This window comes from Leptodactylus fuscus, chromosome 6, assembly GCF_031893055.1.
Source record: "Leptodactylus fuscus isolate aLepFus1 chromosome 6, aLepFus1.hap2, whole genome shotgun sequence".
In the NCBI taxonomy this organism is placed as follows: Eukaryota; Metazoa; Chordata; class Amphibia; order Anura; family Leptodactylidae; genus Leptodactylus; species Leptodactylus fuscus.
Window position 1 is genome coordinate 8532648 of NC_134270.1, and position 23534 is coordinate 8556181.

A 23534-nucleotide genomic window follows, 5' to 3' on the forward strand; every position below is an offset into this window, starting at 1 on the left:
GCTCTGCTCCATACATATCATACAGACACAGCTCTGCCACATAGACATCATACACACACAGCTCTGCTACATACACGTCATACACACACAGCACTGCTACATACACATCAAACACACACAGCACTGCTACATACACATCATACACACACAGCTCTGCACCATACATATCATACACACACTTCTCTGCTACATACACATCATACACACACAGCTCTGCTACATACACATCATACACACACAGCTCTGCTACATACACATCATACACACAGAGCTATGCTATATACATATCATACACACAGAGCTCTACTCCATACATATCATACACACACAGCTGTGCTACATACACATCATACACACATAGCTCTGCTACATACACATCATACACACACAGCTCTGCTACATACACACACAGCTCTGCTACAAACACGTCATACACACACAGTTCTGCTACATACACATCATACACACAGCTCTGCTACATACACATCATACACACAAAGCTCTGCTACATACACACACAGCTCTGCTACAAACACGTCATCAAAACACAACTCTGCTACATACACGTCATACACACACAGCTCTGAAACATACACGTCATACACACAGCCCTGCTACATACACATCATACACACACAGCTCTGCTACAAACACGTCATACACACACAGTTTTGCTACATACACGTCATACACACACAGCTCTGCTGCATACACATCATACACACACAGCTCTGCTACATACAAATCATACACACAGAGCTCTGCTCCATACATATCATACAGACACAGCTCTGCCACATAGACATCATACACACACAGCTCTGCTACATACACGTCATACACACACAGCTCTGCTACATACACGTCATACACACACAGCTCTGCTACATACACGTCATACACACACAGCTCTGCTACATACACATCATGCACACACAGCTTTGCTACATACACATCATACACACACAGCTCTGCTACATACACATCATACACACACAGCTCTGCTACATACACATCATACACACACAGCACTGCTACATACTCATTATACACACACAGCTCAGCTACTTACACATCATACACACAGCTCTGCTACATACACATCATACACACAAAGCTTTGCTACATACACACACAGCTCTGCTACAAACACGTCATACACACACAGCTCTGCTACATACACGTCATACACACACAGCTCTGCTACATACACGTCATACACACAGCTCTGCTACATACACATCATACACACACAGCTCTGCACCATACATATCATACACACACAGCTCTGCACCATTCATATCATACACACACTTCTCTGCTACAAACACATCATACACACACAGCCCTGCTACATACACACAAAGCTCTGCTACAAACACGTCATACACACACAGCTCTGCTACATACATGTCATACACACACAGCTCTACTACATACACGTCATACACACACCGTTCTGCTGCATGCACATCATACACACAGCGCTCTGCTCCATACATATCATACACACACAGCTCTGCCACATACACATCATACACACACAGCTCTGCTCCATACACATCATACACACACAGCTCTGCTCCATACATATCATACACACACAGCTCTGCCATTTACACATCATATACACACAGCTCTGCCACATACACATCATATACACACAGCTCTGCTCCATACATATCATACACACACAGCTGTGCTACATACACATCATACACACACAGCTCTGCTACATACACGTCATACACAGACAGCTCTACTACATACACGTCATACACACACAGCCCTACTACATACACACACAGCTCTGCTACAAACACGTCATACACACACAGCTCTGCTACAAACACGTCATACACACACAGCTCTGCTACATACACATCATATACACACAACTCTGCTACATACACGTCATACACACACAGCTCTGCTACATACACGTCATACACAGACAGCTCTACTACATACACGTCATACACACACAGCTCTGCTGCATACACATCATACACACACAGCTCTGCTCCATACATATCATACACACACAGCTCTGCCATTTACACATCATATACACACAGCTCTGCCACATACATATCATACACACACAGCTGTGCTACATACACATCATACACACACAGCTCTGCTACATACACGTCATACACAGACAGCTCTACTACATACACGTCATACACACACAGCCCTACTACATACACACACAGCTCTGCTACAAACACGTCATACACACACAGCTCTGCTACAAACACGTCATACACACACAGCTCTGCTACATACACATCATATACACACAACTCTGCTACATACACGTCATACACACACAGCTCTGCTACATATACGTCATACACACACAGCTCTGCTGCATACACATCATACACACACAGGACTGTTACATACACATCACACACAGCTCTGCTGCATAAACATCATACACACACAGCACTGCTACATACACATCAAACACACACAGCACTGCTACATACACATCATACACACACAGCTCTGCACCATACATATCATACACACACTTCTCTGCTACATACACATCATACACACACAGCTCTGCTACATACACATCATACACACACAGCTCTGCTACATACACATCATACACACAGAGCTCTGCTACATACACATCATACACACACAGCTCTGCTATATACATATCATACACACAGAGCTCTACTCCATACATATCATACACACACAGCTGTGCTACATACACATCATACACACATAGCTCTGCTACATACACATCATACACACACAGCTCTGCTACATACACACACAGCTCTGCTACAAACACGTCATACACACACAGTTCTGCTACATACACATCATACACACAGCTCTGCTACATACACATCATACACACAAAGCTCTGCTACATACACACACAGCTCTGCTACAAACACGTCATCAAAACACAACTCTGCTACATACACGTCATACACACACAGCTCTGAAACATACACGTCATACACACAGCCCTGCTACATACACATCATACACACACAGCTCTGCACCATACATATCATACACACACTTCTCTGCTACATACACATCATACACACACAGCTCTGCTACAAACACGTCATACACACACAGTTTTGCTACATACACGTCATACACACACAGCTCTGCTACATACAAATCATACACACAGAGCTCTGCTCCATACATATCATACAGACACAGCTCTGCCACATAGACATCATACACACACAGCTCTGCTACATACACGTCATACACACACAGCTCTGCTACATACACGTCATACACACACAGCTCTGCTACATACACGTCATACACACACAGCTGTGCTACATACACATCATACACACACAGCTCTACTACATACACGTCATACACACACAGATCTGCTACATACACGTCATACACACACAGCTCTGCTGCATACACATCATACACACACAGGACTGTTACATACACATCATACACAGCTCTGCTACATACACATCATACACACACAGCTCTGCTACATACACATCATACACACACAGCTCTGCTACATACACATCGTACACACACAGCACTGCTACATACACATCATACACACACAGCTCTGCTACATACACATCATACACACACACAGCTCTGCTACATATACATCATACACACACAGCTCTGCTGCGTACACATCATACATACACACAGCTCTGCTACGTACACATCATACACACAAATGCTCTGCTAGATATACATCACACACACAGTTCTGCTTCGTACACATTATACACACACAGGACTGCTACATACACATCATACACATACACACAGCTCTGCTGCGTACACATCATACACACACAGCTCTGCTACGTACACATCATACACACAAATGCTCTGCTAGATATACATCACACACACAGTTCTGCTGCATACACATTATACACACACAGGACTGCTACATACACATCATACACACACACACAGCTCTGCTGCTTACACGTCATACACACACAGCTCTGCTACATACACACACAGCTGTGCTACATACATATCATACACACACAGCTGTGCTACATACACATCATACACACACAGCTCTGCTACATATACGTCATACACACACAGCTCTGCTACATACACGTCATACACACACAGCTCTACTACATACACGTCATACACACACAGCTCTGCTACATACACGTCATACACATACAGCTCTGCTACATACACGTCACACACACACAGCTCTGCTGCATACACATCATACACACACAGGACTGTTACATACACATCACACACAGCTCTGCTACATACACATCATACACACACAGCTCTGCTACATACACATCATACACACACAGGACTGCTACATACACATCACACACAGCTCTGCTACATACACATCGTACACACACAGCACTGCTACATACACATCATACACACACACAGCTCTGCTACATATACATCATACACACACATCTCTACTGCGTACACATCATACACACACAGCTCTGCTACGTACACATCATACACACAAATGCTCTGCTAGATATACATCACACACACAGTTCTGCTTCGTACACATTATACACACACAGGACTGCTACATACACATTATACACACACACACACAGCTCTGCTGCGTACAAATCATACACACACAGCTCTGCTACGTACACATCATACACACAAATGCTCTGCTAGATATACATCACACACACAGTTCTGCTGCGTACACATTATACACACACAGGACTGCTACATACACATCATACAAACACACACAGCTCTGCTGCTTACACATCATACACACACAGCTCTACTACGTATACATCATACACACACAGCTCTACTACGTATACATCATACACACACAGCTGTGCTACATACATATCATACACACACACAGCTCTGTTACATACACATCATACACACACACAGCTCTGCTACATATACATCATACACACACAGCTCTACTGCGTACACATCATACACACACAGCTCTGCTACGTACACATCATACACACAAATGCTCTGCTAGATATACATCACACACACAGTTCTGCTTCGTACACATTATACACACACAGGACTGCTACATACACATCATACACACACACACACAGCTCTGCTGCGTACACATCATACACACACAGCTCTGCTACGTACACATCATACACACAAATGCTCTGCTAGATATACATCACACACACAGTTCTGCTGCGTACACATTATACACACACAGGACTGCTACATACACATCATACAAACACACACAGCTCTGCTGCTTACACATCATACACTCACAGCTCTGCTACATACACATCATACACACACAGCTCTGCCACATACACATCATACACACACATCTCTGCCACATACACATCATACACACACATCTCTGCCACATACACATCATACACACACATCTCTGCCACATACACATCATACACACACAGCTCTGCTACGTACACATCATACACACACAGCTCTGCTACTTACACATCATACACAAATGCTCTGCTACATATACATCACACACAGCTCTGCTGTGTACACATCATACACACACAGCTCTGCTGCGTACACATCATACACACACAGCTCTGCTACTTACACATCATACACAAATGCTCTGCTACATATAAATCACACACAGCTTTGCTGTGTACACATCATACACACACAGCTCTGCTACTTACACATCATACACAAATGCTCTGCTAAATATACATCACACACACAGCTCTGCTGCTTACACATCATTCACACACAGCTCTGCTGCATACACATTATATACACACAGGACTGCTACATACACATCATACACACACACACAGCTCTTCTGCGTACACATCATACACACACAGCTCTGCTACGTATACATCATACACACACAGCTCTGCTACATACACACTCAGCTCTTCTACATACACTTCATACACACACAGCTTTGCTACATACACACACAGCTCTGCTACATACACATCATACACAGCTCTGCTACATACACATCATACACAGCTCTGCCACATACACATCATACACAGCTCTGCCACATACACATCATACACACACAGCTCTGCCACATACATATCATACACATACAGCTCTGCTCCATACATATCATACACACACAGCTCTGCTACATACACATCACACACAGATCTGCCACATACACATCACACACAGCTCTGCCACATACACATCATACACACACAGCTCTGCTCCATACGTATCATACACACACAGCTCTGCTACATACACATCACACACAGCTCTGCCACATACATATCATACACACACAGCTCTGCTACATACACACACAGCTCTGCTACATACACATCATACACACACAGCTCTGCCACATACACATCATACACACACACAGCTCTGCTCCATTCATATCATACACACACAGCTCTGCTAAATACACATCATACACACACAGCTCTGCTGCGTACACATCATACACACAAATGCTCTGCTACATATACATCACACACACACAGCTCTGCTGCGTACACATTATACACACACAGGACTGCTACATACACATCATACACACACACACAGCTCTGCTGCGTACACATCATACACACATAGCTCTGCTACGTATACATCATACACACATAGCTTTGTTTCATACATTTCAGACACACACAGCTCTGCTACATACACATCATACACACACAGCTCTGCCACATACACATCATACACACACAGCTCTGCCACATACACATCATACACACACAGCTCTGCTACATACACATCATACACACACAGCTCTGCTGCGTACACGTCATACACACACAGCTCTGCTGCGTACACATCATACACACAGCTCTGCTACGTACACATCATACACACATAGCTCTGCTACTTACACATCATACACAAATGCTCTTCTACATACACATCATACACACACAGCTTTGCTACATACATACACAGCTTTGCTACATACACATCATACACACACACAGCTCTGCAGCGTACACATCATACACACACAGCTCTGCTACATACACATCATACACACACAGCTCTGCCACATACACATCATACACACACAGCTCTGCCACATACACATCATACACACACAGCTCTGCCGCATACGTATCATACACACACAGCTCTGCTACATACACATCATACACACACAGCTCTGCCGCATACGTATCATACACACACAGCTCTGCTGCATACACATCATACACACACAGCTCTGCTGCGTACATATTATATACACACAGGACTGCTACATACACATCATACACACACACACAGCTCTGCTGCGTACACATCATACACACACAGCTCTGCTACGTATACATCTTACACACACAGCTCTGCTACATACACACTCAGCTCTGCTACACACACACACACACAGCTCTTCTACATACACATCATACACACACAGCTTTGCTACATACATACACAGCTTTGCTACATACACATCATACACAGCTCTGCTACATACACATCACACACAACTCTGCCACATACACATCATACACACACAGCTCTGCTCCATACATATCATACACACACAGCTCTGCTACATACACACACAGCTCTGCTAAATACACATCATACACACACACAGCTCTGCCACATATACATCATACACACAGCTCTGCTCCATACGTATCATACACACACAGCTCTGCTACATAAACATCATACACAAACAGCTCTGCTGCATACACATCATACACACACAGCTCTGCTATGTACACATCATACACACAAATGCTCTGCTAGATATACATCACACACACAGTTCTGCTGCGTACACATTATACACACACAGGACTGCTACATACACATCATACACACACACACAGCTCTGCTGCGTACACATCATACACACACAGCTCTACTACGTATACATCATACACACATAGCTTTGTTTCATACATTTCATACACACACAGCTCTGCTACATACACACACACAGCTCTGCTACATACACACACACAGCTCTGCTACATACACACACACAGCTCTGCTACATACACATCATACACACACAGCTCTGCTACATACACGTCATACACACACACAGCTCTGCCACATACACATCATACACACACAGCTCTGCCGCATACGTATCATACACACACAGCTCTGCTACGTACACATCATACACACACAGCTCTGCTGCGTACACATCATACACACACAGCTCTGCTATGTACACATCATACACACAAATGCTCTGCTAGATATACATCACACACACAGTTCTGCTGCGTACACATTATACACACACAGGACTGCTACATACACATCATACACACACACACAGCTCTGCTCCATACATATCATACACACACAGCTCTGCTACATACACATCATACACACACAGCTCTGCTACATACACATCATACACACACAGCTCTGCCACATACACATCATACACACACAGCTCTGCCGCATACACATCATACACACACAGCTCTGCCGCATACGTATCATACACACACAGCTCTGCTACGTACACATCATACACACACAGCTCTGCTACATACATATCATACACACACAGCTCTGCTACATACATATCATACACACACAGCTCTGCTACATACACATCATACACACACGGCTCTGCTACATACACATCATACACACACAGCTTTGCTACATACACATCATACACACACAGCTTTGCTACATACACATCATACACACACGGCTCTGCTACATACACATCATACACACACGGCTCTGCTACATACACATCATACACACACGGCTCTGCTACATACACATCATACACACACGGCTTTGCTACATACACATCATACACACACGGCTCTGCTACATACATATCATACACACACGGCTCTGCTACATACACATCACACACAGCTCTGCCACATACACATCACACACAGCTCTGCCACATACACATCATACACACACAGCTTTGCCACATACACATCATACACACACAGCTTTGCCACATACACATCATACACACACAGCTTTGCCACATACACATCATACACACACAGCTTTGCCACATACACATCATACACACACAGCTTTGCCACATACACATCATACACACACAGCTCTGCTTCATACATTTCATACACACACAGCTCTGCTTCATACATTTCATACACTTACAGCTCTGCTACATACACATCATACACACACAGCTCTGCCACATTCACATCATACACACACAGCTCTGCTACATACACATCATACACACACAACTCTGCTACATACACGTCATACACACACACCTCTGCTACATACACGTCATACACACACACAGCTCTGCTACATACACGTCATACACACACACAGCTCTGCTACATACACGTCATACACACACAGCTCTGCCGCATACACATCATACACACACAGCTCTGCCGCATACGTATCATACACACACAGCTCTGCTCCGTACACATTATACACACACAGCTCTGCTCCGTACACATTATACACACACAGCTCTGCTCCGTACACGTCATACACACACAGCTCTGCTACGTACACGTCATACACACACAGCTCCGCTACATACACATCATATACACCGCACTGACAGACACAGACAGACACAGACAGACAGAGACAGACAGAGACAGACAGAGACAGAGACACACACACACACACACACACACACACACACACACACACACACACACACACACACACACACACACACACACACACACACACACACACACACACACACACACACACCTGCTCCATATAACAGTCCTGTATATAGTGAGCATGCATGTAACACCTCATCATGTGATCACTTCACTCCTTCCACACATGTAACTGATCACATGACTGTGACATCATCACAGGTCCTTTAGATTTTTCGACACTAAAGTGTACAGGTGAAGCCGGTATGTGCGTGTGTATAGAGATATATATAATATGTGTGTATAGAGATTGTGTATATAGAGATATATATAGTGTGTAGTCTTTGAAACTTTTCACTCCTTACTCACACCCAAGGTGCAGATGCCATTAACAGACCTTAGTGTCGATGACCTGGCCACTTATTTCCATGAAACAATTGATAAGATCCGTCAGGAAATAACTGCCCAAGCCCCAGGTGCCATTGATTCCCACACCTACCATAGTACTGATCCCCTCACCTACCATAGTAATGATCCCCTCACCTACCATAGTAATGATCCCCTCACCAACCGGACTTCAGACTGTCCATTCTTATCTTTTGAACCTGTTACAGAAGAGGAAGTCTCCCAGCTACTTTCTTCATCTCACCCTACAACCTGCAGTAGTGACCCCTTCCCCTCGCACCTTCTCCAATCTCTGTCGCCTGCTGTCACTACTTACCTTACTAAAATATTTAACCTCTCTCTCTCTCTGGAATCTTCCCATCCTACTTCAAGCATACTGTTATAACTCCGCTATTGGAAAAACCCTCCCTGGACCTGTCCTGTGCTGCTAACTATCGACCCGTCTCTAACCTCCCCTTCATCTCTAAACTCTTGGAACACCTGGTCTATTCTCATGTAATCCGCTATCTCTCTGCTAACTCTCTGCTTGACCCCTTACAATCTGGTTTCCGCACTCTACTGAAACGGCTTTCACAAAAGTCTCCAATGATCTCCTAATGGTTAAATCCAATGGTGACTTCTCTCTTCTTATTCTTCTGGACCTCTGTGCAGCTTTTGACACTGTTGACCATCAACTTCTCCTCACTATGCTCCGCTCAGTCGGCCTCAATGACACTGCGCTCTCCTGATTCTCCTCTTATCTCTCAGACTGCACTTTCAGTGTATCATTTGCGGGCTCTGTTTCCTCCCCTCTTTCCCTTGCTATTGGGGTTCCTCAGGGCTCAGTCCTAGGCCCCCTGCTCTTTTCTCTCTACACAGCCCCCATTCGACAAACCATCACCAAAATTGGCTTCAGGTACCATCTTTATGCTGATGACACCAAATTATACACATCTTCCCGTGACATCACCCCTGCACTCATACAGAACACCAGTGACTGTCTTTCTGCGGTCTCTAATATCATGTCCTCGCTCTATCTGAAACTAAATCTCTCTTAGACTGAACTACTACTGTTTCCACATCTAATAGATCTGTCCCTGATATATCCATTGCAGTCTCAGGCCTTACTATAACTACTAGGCAGTATGCCTGCTGCCTCGGGGTCATGTTTGACGTAGACCTTTCTTTCACCCCTCATATTGAATCACTCGCACATTCATGTCCCCTCCACCTCAAAAACATCTCCAGAATACACCCTTTCCTTACCAGAGATACATTAAAGACACTTATTGTCTCTCTGATTCATTCTCGCCTTGACTACTGTAACTCCTTACTAATCGGTCTTCCCCTCACTAAACTCTCTCCTCTACAATCTATTCTGAATGCAGCGGCCAAGCTCATCTACCAGTCTGGATGCTACAGCGATGCCTCCGGTCTGTGACAGTCGTTACATTGGCTGCCTATTCATTATAGAATAAAGTATAAAGTTATTCCCCTCATCCACAAGGCTCTCCATAATTCTGCGCCTCTCCTCCCTCATCTCTTTCTACCGCCCAACCCGTGTTCTCTGTTCACTGAATGACCTAACACTTACATCCTCTATTATCAGAACCTCCCACGCTCGTATACAAGACTTCTCCCGAGCTGCACCACTTCTCTGGAATGCTCTACCCAGGAAAATCAGTTTAACTCCCAATTTCTACAGCGTTAAACGCAAACTAAAGATGCATCTTTTCAGACAAGCCGATCACAATTTCTAACGTAAACCCTTCCGTACTATAATTAGAATCCCCAAAATTTAACCCTCCTCTGTCCCCGCACCTACATTTTCCCACATGATATGATGCCATCTCAGGCTAACTTTATAGGTCCAAGCTCCTTCCACATGTTACAGAACATGACTGGTGATGGCTCATAAAGTTTTAAGTTTGTGTAATGACAGTCACCTCTATTACAAATGTGTCTGACCTCTGCATATGCAATGCCGCCCCTGCTACCTCTTGTGTCACCCCCTCTACCTTATAGATTGTAAGTTCTTGCGAACAGGGCCCTCAGTCACAGTGTGTGAAATGACTTTCTTTGTAATGTATCTTTCTGTCTGAAATTGAACCCTACAAATTGTACAGCGCTGCGGAATATGTTGGCGCTATATAAATAAAATTTATTATTATTATTTATATTAGTCACTGTCATTGTCAAGATTACTGAGCCACATCATTTGCCCTTTTAGTAGCCCAGACATGGTCATGTGCTCCCTTGTGGTCAACACATTATATAATGTCCCTTGTAGCCCCTAAAGTACAATCTTCTCCTTATTATGTTCCCCACAGTATAATGTCCCAGTTAGTATAATATTCCTCCTCATTGAGATCCTCCCATACAGTATAATGCCCCCCCATTGAGATCTCCACATTATAATACCCCCCATTGAGGTTTCCACAGTATAATGCCCCCCATTGAGGTTTCCACAGTATAATGTCCCCCATTGAGGTTTCCACAGTATAATGCCCCCATTGAGGTTTCCACAGTATAATGCCCCCCACCCATTGAGGTTTCCACAGTATAATGCCCCCTCATTGTGCTCCCTGCAGTATAATGCCCCCCATTTTGGTTTCCACAGTATAATGCCCCCTCATTGTGCTCCCTGCAGTATATTGTCTTCCCCACTAAAAAAAATGCATAAATTATAAAAGAAGCAATACTCCCGTCACCCTGTTCCTCGCAGTCCTCTATGATCTCTGTTTCCGGTACAATGTCACTACATCACCTCTGCTGCGCGGACAGACAGGGACTGAATAGTCCTTCACTATTGTCTCCATCTGCATTGGAAAGGACACTGATGGGGCTGCAGTCTCTTCCTTTCTCCTTTATTACCGATCCATTACATTATTGTATTCCAACAGCCAGAACTATTTTACTTCTCCACTGTATGGCGCTATTTTCTGGTATATATCACTTATTAATTAATTTTGGGGGGAAATTAAAAAAAAATAAAGTTTCAACAAATCCAAACAATTGGGGATCCATCTCAGACTAACTTAAGTGACCACCACATTATACATTGTGGTAAATTATTATACTTTGGGGACTCTTCAGACCCCAGAGTGTTATAGGTGAAGGCCCAGGAGGAGATGAAAATAAAACTTATACTCTCCTACCTTCAGCACTTTTGGGCCTCCTCACAGGATCTGGCGCTGTCCTGGTGAGGTCATGTGCCTGGGTCACCGCTGAGGCCTGTGATTTGGCCACGACAATCACATGGGCAAAAAATGTTTTGGCTTTTGTACCCCTCCCCTGGGCTCCATCTATTATAGCCTGGGGTGTGGAGAGATCCCACAGTATAATAATTTCACTTCCAGTTTTACCCGATCATGTTTAACCTGAAACAAATCTCAGGAGGTTCGCCGATCTCTAAGTAAGACCATGTAGTGTATAGTATAGTTTTATTATCTCTAGCAATTGTCTATATTTACATGGGACTTTATATGATTTTACATTGACTTATCTTCCTTCCAATCATGTTCGTATAATATAGGATCCTCTCGGTGGAGATCTTCTGATCGACTCGTCAAGGATGGATAGAGATAAGGACAAGATGGTGGAAAGTCTATTAAATATTACCCTAGAGATCCTGCACCAGCTTACTGGAGAGGTGAGAGATTCTGATGATGTCACATTACATCATTCTTATCTATAGTAATAACAGATGATATCAGTGGCGGATCCAGGTTTTGCGGGGCCCTGGGCAATTGACTTTGGCGGGGCCCTACTTACTGGGGGTCTCGCACTTCTAACCTGTACTTCCCAACTGTTGAAGACTAGAAAGAGGGAAAAAAAACGTTCGGCGAGCGCAGCGCGCCGCAGCAAATTAGGCCCCGCCCACTTTTATGTTGACTCCACCCATTCTCATTCAATTTTCATGTGATTCCACACAGTATAATCCTCCTACAGTCACCCGTAAATTATATCTCCCCCCCTTTTCATATACACCCTTCATCCACCCCTAGTTTCATGTCCCCCCCTATCTCTGTCCCCAGTTTCATGCCATTCTCCCCCTTTATCTGCCCACAGTTTCATTTCCCCCCCGTCTCTGCCCCAGTGTCATGCCGTTCTCCCCCCTTCATCTGCCCCAGTGTCATGCCGTTCCCCCCCCTTCATCTGCCCCAGTATCATGCCGTTCTCCCCCTCCATCTGCCCCAGTGTCATGCTGTTCTCCCCCCCTTCATCTGCCCCAGTGTCATGCTGTTCTCCCCCTTCATCTGCCCCAGTGTCATGCCGTTCTCCCCCTTCATCTGCCCCAATGTCATGCCGTTCTCCCCCTCCATCTGCCCCAGTGTCATGCTGTTCTCTCCCCCTCTTCATCTGCCCCAGTGTCATGCTGTTCTCCCCTTCATCTGCCCCAGTGTCATGCCGTTCTCCCCCTCCATCTGCCCCAGTGCCATGCCGTTCTCCATCTGCCCCAGTGCCATGCCGTTCTCCCTCCTCCATCTGCCCCAGTGCCATGCCGTTCTCCCTCCTCCATCTGCCCCAGTGTCATGCCGTTCTCCCCCTCCATCTGCCCCAGTGCCATGCCGTTCTCCCTCCTCCATCTGCCCCAGTGTCATGCCGTTCTCCCCCTCCATCTGCCCCAGTGTCATGCCGTTCTCCCCCTCCATCTGCCCCAGTGTCATGCCGTTCTCCCCCTCCATCTGCCCCAGTGCCATGCCGTTCTCCCTCCTCCATCTGCCCCAGTGCCATGCCGTTCTCCCTCCTCCATCTGCCCTAGTGCCATGCCGTTCTCCCTCCTCCATCTGCCCCAGTGTCATGCCGTTCTCCCCCTCCATCTGCCCCAGTGCCATGCCGTTCTCCCTCCTCCATCTGCCCCAGTGCCATGCCGTTCTCCCTCCTCCATCTGCCCCAGTGTCATGCCGTTCTCCCCCTTCATCTGCCCCAGTGTCATGCCGTTCTCCCCCTCCATCTGCCCCAGTGTCATGCCGTTCTCCCCCTCCATCTGCCCCAGTGCCATGCCGTTCTCCCTCCTCCATCTGCCCCAGTGCCATGCCGTTCTCCCCCTCCATCTGCCCCAGTGCCATGCCGTTCTCCCCCTCCATCTGCCCCAGTGCCATGCCGTTCTCCCTCCTCCATCTGCCCCAGTGCCATGCCGTTCTCCCTCCTCCATCTATCCCACTGTCATGCCGTTCTCACTCACGCACACACACACACACACACTCACCATTCCTTGTTCCCTCGCAGCTCTCTCCCTCATACACATATTGTAACCGCGATGTGATGACGTCATCACATCGCGGCTACAAATGCCGGAGGCCGGAGCTCAGCGTTAAAGCAGGAGCTGAGCTGTGACAGCTCCGGCTTTAAACGCCTATGCATTCGGCTCATCGGCATCCTACCGCCGATGAGCCGAATACATAGGTGTTTAAAGCAGGAGCTGTGAGCTCAGCTCCTGCTTTAACGCTGAGCTCAGTTGGAGTCGGGACATGCCGACCGGGACCATTTTGTTAGGTCCCGGGCGGTTGCCCGGCTCGCCCGGCCCTGGATCCGCCCCTGGATGATATGACCGGAGAGGTGAGAGACTCTGGGAATGTATATAGTGATATTTCTTAATGTGTCTCTCCATAAACAGGATTACACAGTAGTGAAGAAGACTTTTAGTGGGCACTGTCAGGCTCCTGCATCTGAAGGATTGGGGAGAACCCTGAGCACAATCCCGGGGCCTCCACCTCACTCCCTGATACAGGAGGAGATCAATGGACAGAAGATCTTAGAACTCACCAACCAGATCATTGAGCTGCTGACTGGAGAGGTGACAGTGCTGGGAATGCTGGGGCATTATACAGGAGCGCTATGGAGGGATCTGGTGATGACTGTATCATTGTGTTGTCAGGTTCCTATAAGGTGTCAGGATGTCGCTGTCTATTTCTCCATGGAGGAGTGGGAGTATTTAGAAGGACACAAGAATCAGTACAAGGAGGTGATGATGGAGGATCAGCAGCCCCTCTTATCAGCAGGTAATAGACATGACTAAATACACATGGCCTCTCATTATCTGTATGAAAAGAATTAATTCAGTCCCTGTATGTGTTTCCTCCAGTTCCATCCGGTAAGAGAACATCACCGGAGAGATGTCCCAGTCCTCTTCTACCACAGGACTGTAAGGAAGGAAATGTCCACCAGGATGATCAGGTAGATGGAGATAAGGTGACATGACATGTAGAAGGGCTGTGAAGGTCTCGTGGTCAGTCTGGTTTTATCCCACAGTATTAGATATTTTCTATTTGTGGAGATGGCAGATAAAGCTGACCATAGACATGACGTGTTGTCTGGATCTTCTCAGTTTTCTGGCTATGGAGGATGCTGGTTGGAATAAGAAACCAACATGGTGGATTTATCCAGGAGACCTGCAGCTACTGGGTCAGATATCTCCTGCTGTCATTTTTGGTGGTCATGATAATGAATGATCTTTTCTTCTCCTATAAAACATCCCACGTGACTTCTCCATCCATCTGGTGACCTTTACAATATTTCTTTCACAGCTCAACAATATTAATGCTGGAGAGACCTATGTGAGGAGCAATGAGGAGTGTAAAGAGAACGTTCCTACAGGTGAGCAGTTACTAGAGATGAGGAAATGCTTTATAATGAGCCGGTGTAACAGGCCAGAGTAAGGCTGCATTCACACAGAGTAACGCCAGGCGTCATTTGTGTGTAATTTGTGTGTCTTTTACGGCCGTCATAAAACGTTTACATAGAGTTCTATAGGAAAAGACTGCCGTAATTTACAGCCGTCATTTACGGCCGTCATTACAATGACGGCCGTAAATGACGGCCGTAAATGACAGGCGTCTTTTCCTATAGAACTCTATGTAAACTTTTTATGACGGCCGTAAAAGACACACAAATTACACACAAATGACGCCTGGCGTTACTCTGTGTGAATGCAGCCACCCTGTCCCAGATTAACCCCGGGTATTATTTGGCCTAGGCCAAACTATACCCCTCCAGGCCAGATTGTACCTATCTAACATGGAATCTGGAGTTAAAGTGGCCTAGGCCAATTTATACCTTTCAGGTCATATTATACCCCAATGAAATCATTAGCATTGAGGGAATTGGGGTATCATTGCCCTTAATTTCTACACCTGGTGTAGAAAATAAGGGAGGATATTGATTCCCCCCCCCCCCCCCCACCTTCATAGACTTGGTACCTTAACCAGAAAAACTTGAATGCTAATATTATAAGAAAAGTTATAACATCCGGAACGTAAACTTGTAAAGGTGGTTTTACATGGGGCGAATGTTTATGATTCACTTGATCAGTGCATGATGTGTCTTGCACTGATCAGGCGCCCTGGAAGTCCCACGGAGATAGGAAACTGAATAAAATTCAAAAGCTGCAGCCAGAGAAGCGATAAATGGTGGTTGGCAGAGACATGGCGGAGGACCAGGACATGCTGGGCATTGAGTATGGACATTTGTTTCTCTATATGATTTCACATGTGCGATGTCACTTATTGTGCTATGCAAGGTCCAACTATCTGGGACAACAAATAATCCAATAATCGTTCTGTGTATTAGGACCTTTAGTCTAGCAAGTCCTTGCAACAATATTAACGTTTAAAGCTAAACACTGATAACAACATTGAAATGATCATGCTTATTTTCAAGATACAGTGCATGTTCCATTGTTGACCGCAGATTGAAGCTTGCAGGATATGTCAACCAATCCATGGAGTCACCGACGTTTGTGTAGATGATTATGTCGCAGCTCAACAGATTCGCTGTGGCCATGATCTCTGCATCAGTTGCCCAGACTCCGTCACGAGAGATTCCAGAGATGTCCACATACTCATTCACATTTTGGTTCAAGTAGTCCTGTAGTTTTTTTGTCAAGTCAGTTTTCATGTGGTCGATAACTTCATCTTTGAGAAGGGAATGGTTGTCCTCTGTTCCTATCAAGATGTAGCTGATGGCCCAGAAGAAGCAGTTCCCATCACCTTTGGTTTTATATGTAGCCGTGGTTGTCTAAGGTCCCTTCTGCATCCATAGTATACAACCCTACTAAACATAAGGCCAAGAGTGGTGCTAAGATACTTCCTTCTTGAACTTGGTAGTAGGTTGAAAGTCTTACTTTGCTTGTGTTTCTGTGTGGCAGAGTCACTGGGACAAACATTATGGGAGTGGGGTGGTGGAGAAGTCTCTTCATCCTGGTAAATCTTAAGGTTGCTGGTATGATAGGTGTTGCTTAGTATCTTGCCTGTCTTATTGTTCTTAAGTTTTACTCGTCCCTTGGTCAGGGACTCCACAACTAAATAGGGTCCAATCCAGCGTGGTTCCATCTTTGAACCCATGCGATGAATATGGCGCTGATTCTTGATATAAACTATGGTACCAGCAGTGATTTCTTTGTTGCTGTTGTGTCGGCGATCAAAGGCACACTTCTGGAGTTCCTGGGCAGAGCGGATGTTGGTACTGACATCTGAGTGGAGCTTTTGAAGAATGGTTGTTAGTGTATTTAGCACATCAGGGGTGGCGTCATCTGAAATGGGCATGGGATCCGCAGTGTCATTTTTTTGAGGGATTAAGGTCCATAGGAAGCTTGGCCTTCCGTCCATACATGACCTCAAATGGAGTGAACTTGGTTGAAGCATGCACAGATGTGTGATAGGCAAACAGGACACCAGGGATGAACTGATCCCAGTTGTTTCCTTGGTCATTCACAAGCTTACTAAGAGCTTCTTTGAGTGTTCGGTTATCACGTTCCCGCTGGCCATTTGTTTGTGGGTGGTATGCAGATGAAATTCGGTGATCTGTTTGAAAATGCTCCATCAGGTTGTCAATGATGGAGTTTACAAACTCTCGTCCCTGGTCACTAATCAGAGTCTCCATACAGCCAAGATGACAAATAACTGAGTATAACAAATTTGCTACTAATTTGGTGCTCTTATCTGGAACAGCTGTTGCTTCAGTCCATTTGGAGAAATGATCAGTGGCAGCAACTATAGATTTGTTTCCATTTGATGTTTCCTGAAAAGGATCAATCATATCGCTTCTCGGCCTTATGGCTAAGATCAAGTGTAGTATCTGTTCTTATCAGAAGTAGTTAGTAGGCGAAACTGCTGGAGAGCGTGGTCCGGGACCGGCCACAGCAGGAGTAGGCCGAAACCTATGGAGATCTGAATGGAGAACCACTTGAGGCGTTGTTGATGGGGGACGTGGTTAGTACACCGGCTCCGCCAGTGGAGGTGATGGCACCACTGCAGGGGGCTGGCAGAACGCCACTGACGCTGTCAACACGACCACCAGGGGGACAGGATGCTCCCTGGGGATCTTACCATGGGTCGGTGAAGCGCTCGAAGGTCTCTGGTGTCGTGCCCTGGGGGTTGAGTGGCCCCCAGGGTGCCTTAAGTCACTGGGCGTGGGAAACCCACTGATTTAGGCACTATTGCGTGGCACTAGATTACACCCTTTTGAGCACACCACTCCTTAATGCCTGGTTTACCAGCATTGGAGTAATTTTTATAGATCTGGCGGTAAACCAGGCTCGTACAGAACACTTTACCACTTATATAGATGTTTTTTCTCACTTTTTTATTTTCACTCTGTCACCTTTTTGTGTGTCAACGAAGGGATGCTGTACCCTTTTGGGACGCTTCCTGACGGTTGTTTGGGGATGAGGCCTGTAATGGGTCTCTCCCCTCTGTCAGTCAACCTGTCCTGGGGAACCAGGGCAGGCGCAGACCTCTTTGCCTGAGCCAAGGAGTATCTCTGGTGGTGGCAGCCCAGAGAGAAACTTGGCGACTGGTAATCCTGAGTACCCTTGGTGGTGGCAGCCCGAGGGGAAAACGGATGTTGGTAGGACCATCCTGCTCCGGCAGATGGCCCTTTCGGATACTCGACCCCACTCGGTCACCTTTTGGTCCTTGTGGGGAAGAGTTTGAGTCAGGAACCTCCCTCCCCTTTAGGGAAAGGGTGCGTTTTTTTGGCAAGCATCCTGGGCACGTTTTTTTTAGTGTGACACCCACACTTTTTTCGTGCACTTGGTGTTTTTGATTGGCACTTGTGGAGACCTTCGATAAAAAAAAATCATATCAATCCCGACTAAGCGTCATACTTTTCCAGGCACTGGTATACTGTTGAGTGGTGGAGCTTCCTTGGTGATTTTGGGATTTATGACAAAACATTTATGACAGGCTTTGACATATTGGTGCACGTCATTCTTCATTCCCTTCCAGTAATAACGGTCAGAGATTTTGGTTAAAGTTTTATCTCTGCCAAAATGGCCCCCAGATATTGGGTTGTCATGACAGGCCTTCAGGATATTTGGCAGTCTGCTTTTAGTGAGAACCTCCTTTTCCCCATGATAAACAATTCCTCCTTGTGCACGATATGGCTTTGCTGTTTGTCTGAACTGGGACTTGGCATTGACACGTTTCTCTGGAGGTAGATCATAGGTCCACTGAGGGTACCTTTGTTGTGTTGCAGTGTAAAATCTCAAAAGCTGGTCATACAGTTGGTCTCCCATGGTTGTCAAAATTGGAAAAAGTTTGGTGTCATAGAGAGCAGAGAGAAACATACATAGCAAGTAATAGCACATAAAATTAAATATGCACTGATGGGACAGCGCCATCTACTGTTCAGATCTGCACACTTTTCAACAAATTAGAGAGGGTGAGAAAAAGCAGTGAAGTGCTAACATGATGACCTGGAGAAATATAGTCTGACCTCGACTATTTTATACCCCCAGGTATAAAGTTTATCCCCACAGTATACTGTGGCCTGGGTCAGTTTTTGAATTTCCTTTCTCCGCTTGGCATCTGATTAGTATATGACACTTCAGGGTTTTTTTCTGGTTGAAGTAAATAAAAAAGTCTGTGAGGGGAGTGTATCATTGCCTTTATTTTCTACGTTTATTCTAGCCTAGGCCAATTTAACCCTGGTTATAGTCTGGCTTGATGGTATACTCTGGCCTGTTACAGTTTGGCCTAGGCTATTTTACACCCCGGGGTATAGTTTGGCCTAGGCCAAATATACCCGGGGTATAATCTAGCCTAGGCCACTTTAACCTCGGGTATAGTCTGGCCTGAGGGTATACTCTAGCCTGTTACACGGGTCTGCTATGAATTTTTCAAATCGTTTGAGTTTGCCACCCACAAACCAGTGTATTGCAAAATGACTGCATTACAGGCTGGAAATACAAAGACAGGCCTGGGAGGCTTCAATGAGCTTCTAGCTGTCATGGCAATGGATTAGGTAACCAATGTTTCAGTTATTTTCCCTGTTAGTTACTCCTATAATGGAGCAAAACAGGAGAAATAATAATACTTATGTGATCAGAGCATAATCTATGTATGGACATTTTTATATAGAAATGCTATAAAATCTCGATGTACTGCTAATGATATAATAGTCATACATTATAAAATCCGTTTTCTTTTTGGCAGATGACTGTACCAAGAGCACAGAGGAACATATGATATCTTCTGATTATAATGCAGATGACGGTGGTATCACACAAGATATATATGACGAACATGCCATTATTCCAGATATAACCTCAGCTCTTCACAGCAAAGGTCTATCATCTGATCCTTTTACACAGGCCCCATCTTCTGATCCATCACAGTCTGTGTCACAAGATAAAAGAAGCAGAACGGGTGTTAGGCATCGAAGAACTCACACAGGGGAGAAGCCATATTCATGTTCAGAATGTGGGAAATGTTTTAGACATAAAGCAGAGCTTGTGATACATCAAAGGATTCACACTGGAGAGAAGCCATATTCATGTTCAGAATGTGGGAAATGTTTTATACTGAAAGCAGTTCTTGTGAGACATCAGAGGATTCACACTGGGGAGAAGACATATTCATGTGCACAATGTGGGAAATGTTTTAGAGTGAGAGTAGCGCTTGTGATACATCAGAGGATTCACACTGGGGAGAAGACATATTCATGTTCAGAATGTGGGAAATGTTTTAGACTGAAAGCAGTTCTTGTGAGACATCAGAGGAATCACACTGGGGAGAAGCCATATTCATGTTCAGAATGTGGGAAATGTTTTAGACTGAAAACAGAGCTTGTGAGACATCAGAATTTTCACATTGGGGAGAAGCCATATTCATGTGCAGAATGTGGGAAACGTTTTAAAAGAAAATCATATATTGCTATACATGCGAGAACTCACACAGGGGATAAGCCATTTTCATGTTCAGAATGTGGGAAATGTTTTAGACAGAAATCAGAGCTTGTGATACATCAGAGAACTCACACTGGGGAGAAGCCATATTCATGTTCAGAATGTGGGAAATGTTTTACACAGAAATCAAAGCTTGCGATACATCAGAGAACTCACACAGGGGAAAAGCCATATTCATGTCCAGAATGTGGGAAATGTTTTACACAGAGATCAAATCTTGTGGTACATGCGAGAACTCACACAGGGGAGAAGCCATATTCATGTTCAGAATGTGGGAAATGTTTTACACAGAAATCAGAGCTTGTGGTACATCAGAGAATTCATACAGGGGAGAAGCCATATTCATGTGCACAATGTGGGAAATGTTTCAAACAGAAATCAGTGCTTGTGGTACATCAGAGAATTCATACAGGGGAGAAGCCATATTCATGTGCACAATGTGGGAAATGTTTTGCTCGGGAAGCATGTCTTGTTAAACATGAGAAAAGTCAAACGAAGGGGGAACCTCACACAACGGCAAAACCATTTCCATGTTCAGAATGTGAGAAATGTTTCACAAGTAAATCAAGTCTTATGACGCATAAGATAATTCACACAGGGGAGAATACATATTCATGTGCACAATGTGGGAAATGTTTTGCTTGGAAATCAGGTCTTATTAGACATGAGAAAAGTCACAGGGGGAAACCACGTTCATGATCAGAAAATTGAATGTTGTGGATAGTCAACAAAAAGAAATTCATCAAGTTCATGTTATGCATCAGAGAAGTCTTTACGTTCAGAATGTGGGAAATGTTTAACTTATAACGTGGTTTTACGTTTTTTTAAGCTTGCACTATTAAAACCAAATATTTTGACTACAATAACTTTTACATTTTTCTTTTTTTAAACTCGCTTTATTGAAGGTGATATAAGAAAACAGAGAATGCAATCAGGAGAGTACATATACGGGAGAGCATAAAATAAATTACAAAAAAAAATAAATTTCAAACAAACAAAGAACTACCACAGCGCCATCTCGTCTCAGTCAAAACCTCACTCCAAACACTGAAAGGTGCAACCAGTAGTAGGGCATCTCGGTGTCTGCGGTCATAAGGTATACCAACAACTGGGCCACGGGTCCATCCAACGGACATCCCGTCTTAAGACATAAAGGCGCCCAAGGCCGAGCGCAGTGAGGGGGCAGAGTATTGGGTAACAGGGGAAGCACACCACGCTCCCCAAATCTTATTACATTTATGAGGGCAGCCCCTACCTTTATATATAATCTGATTAAATTAAATGGGAGGATCGAATTAACCAATTTCCGGCATTGAGATACTGACAGAGACCGTGGGGCCATCCAC

At 44.9% G+C, this 23534-nt stretch overlaps 2 protein-coding genes and 1 pseudogene across 2 annotated transcripts in view; all 3 read left to right on the forward strand.

The window, feature by feature from the left end:
- The window catches only part of LOC142210251 (uncharacterized), a 180963-nt gene extending 158012 nt beyond the window's left edge, over positions 1 to 22951 (forward strand). Inside the window, exon 13 of the mRNA XM_075279287.1 lies at positions 21731 to 22951. Coding sequence (XP_075135388.1) covers positions 21731 to 22887 — 1157 coding nt within the window. The 3' untranslated portion in view covers positions 22888 to 22951. The remainder of the gene's footprint in view (positions 1 to 21730) is intronic.
- Positions 9853 to 16660, forward strand: LOC142209070 (oocyte zinc finger protein XlCOF29-like). The gene is made up of 6 exons (XM_075278013.1): positions 9853 to 9878; positions 13534 to 13650; positions 15619 to 15798; positions 15880 to 16003; positions 16087 to 16178; positions 16529 to 16660. The coding sequence occupies exons 2-6, from the start codon at positions 13573 to 13575 to the stop codon at positions 16658 to 16660; spliced, it is 606 nt and encodes a 201-aa protein (XP_075134114.1). The 5' UTR covers positions 9853 to 9878; positions 13534 to 13572.
- Positions 19038 to 19162, forward strand: LOC142210917 (U2 spliceosomal RNA; annotated as a pseudogene).
- Positions 22952 to 23534: the final 583 nt, after the last annotated feature.

Coding starts and splice junctions, on each gene's coding strand:
- LOC142209070 (XM_075278013.1), top strand. CDS start 13,573: ATGGATAGAGATAAGGACAAGATGGTGGAAAGTCTATTAAATATTACC. Junction 16,004..16,086: donor GCAGCCCCTCTTATCAGCAG/GTAATAGACATG, acceptor TGTTTCCTCCAG/TTCCATCCGGTAAGAGAACA. Junction 16,179..16,528: donor ATGTCCACCAGGATGATCAG/GTAGATGGAGAT, acceptor TTTCTTTCACAG/CTCAACAATATTAATGCTGG.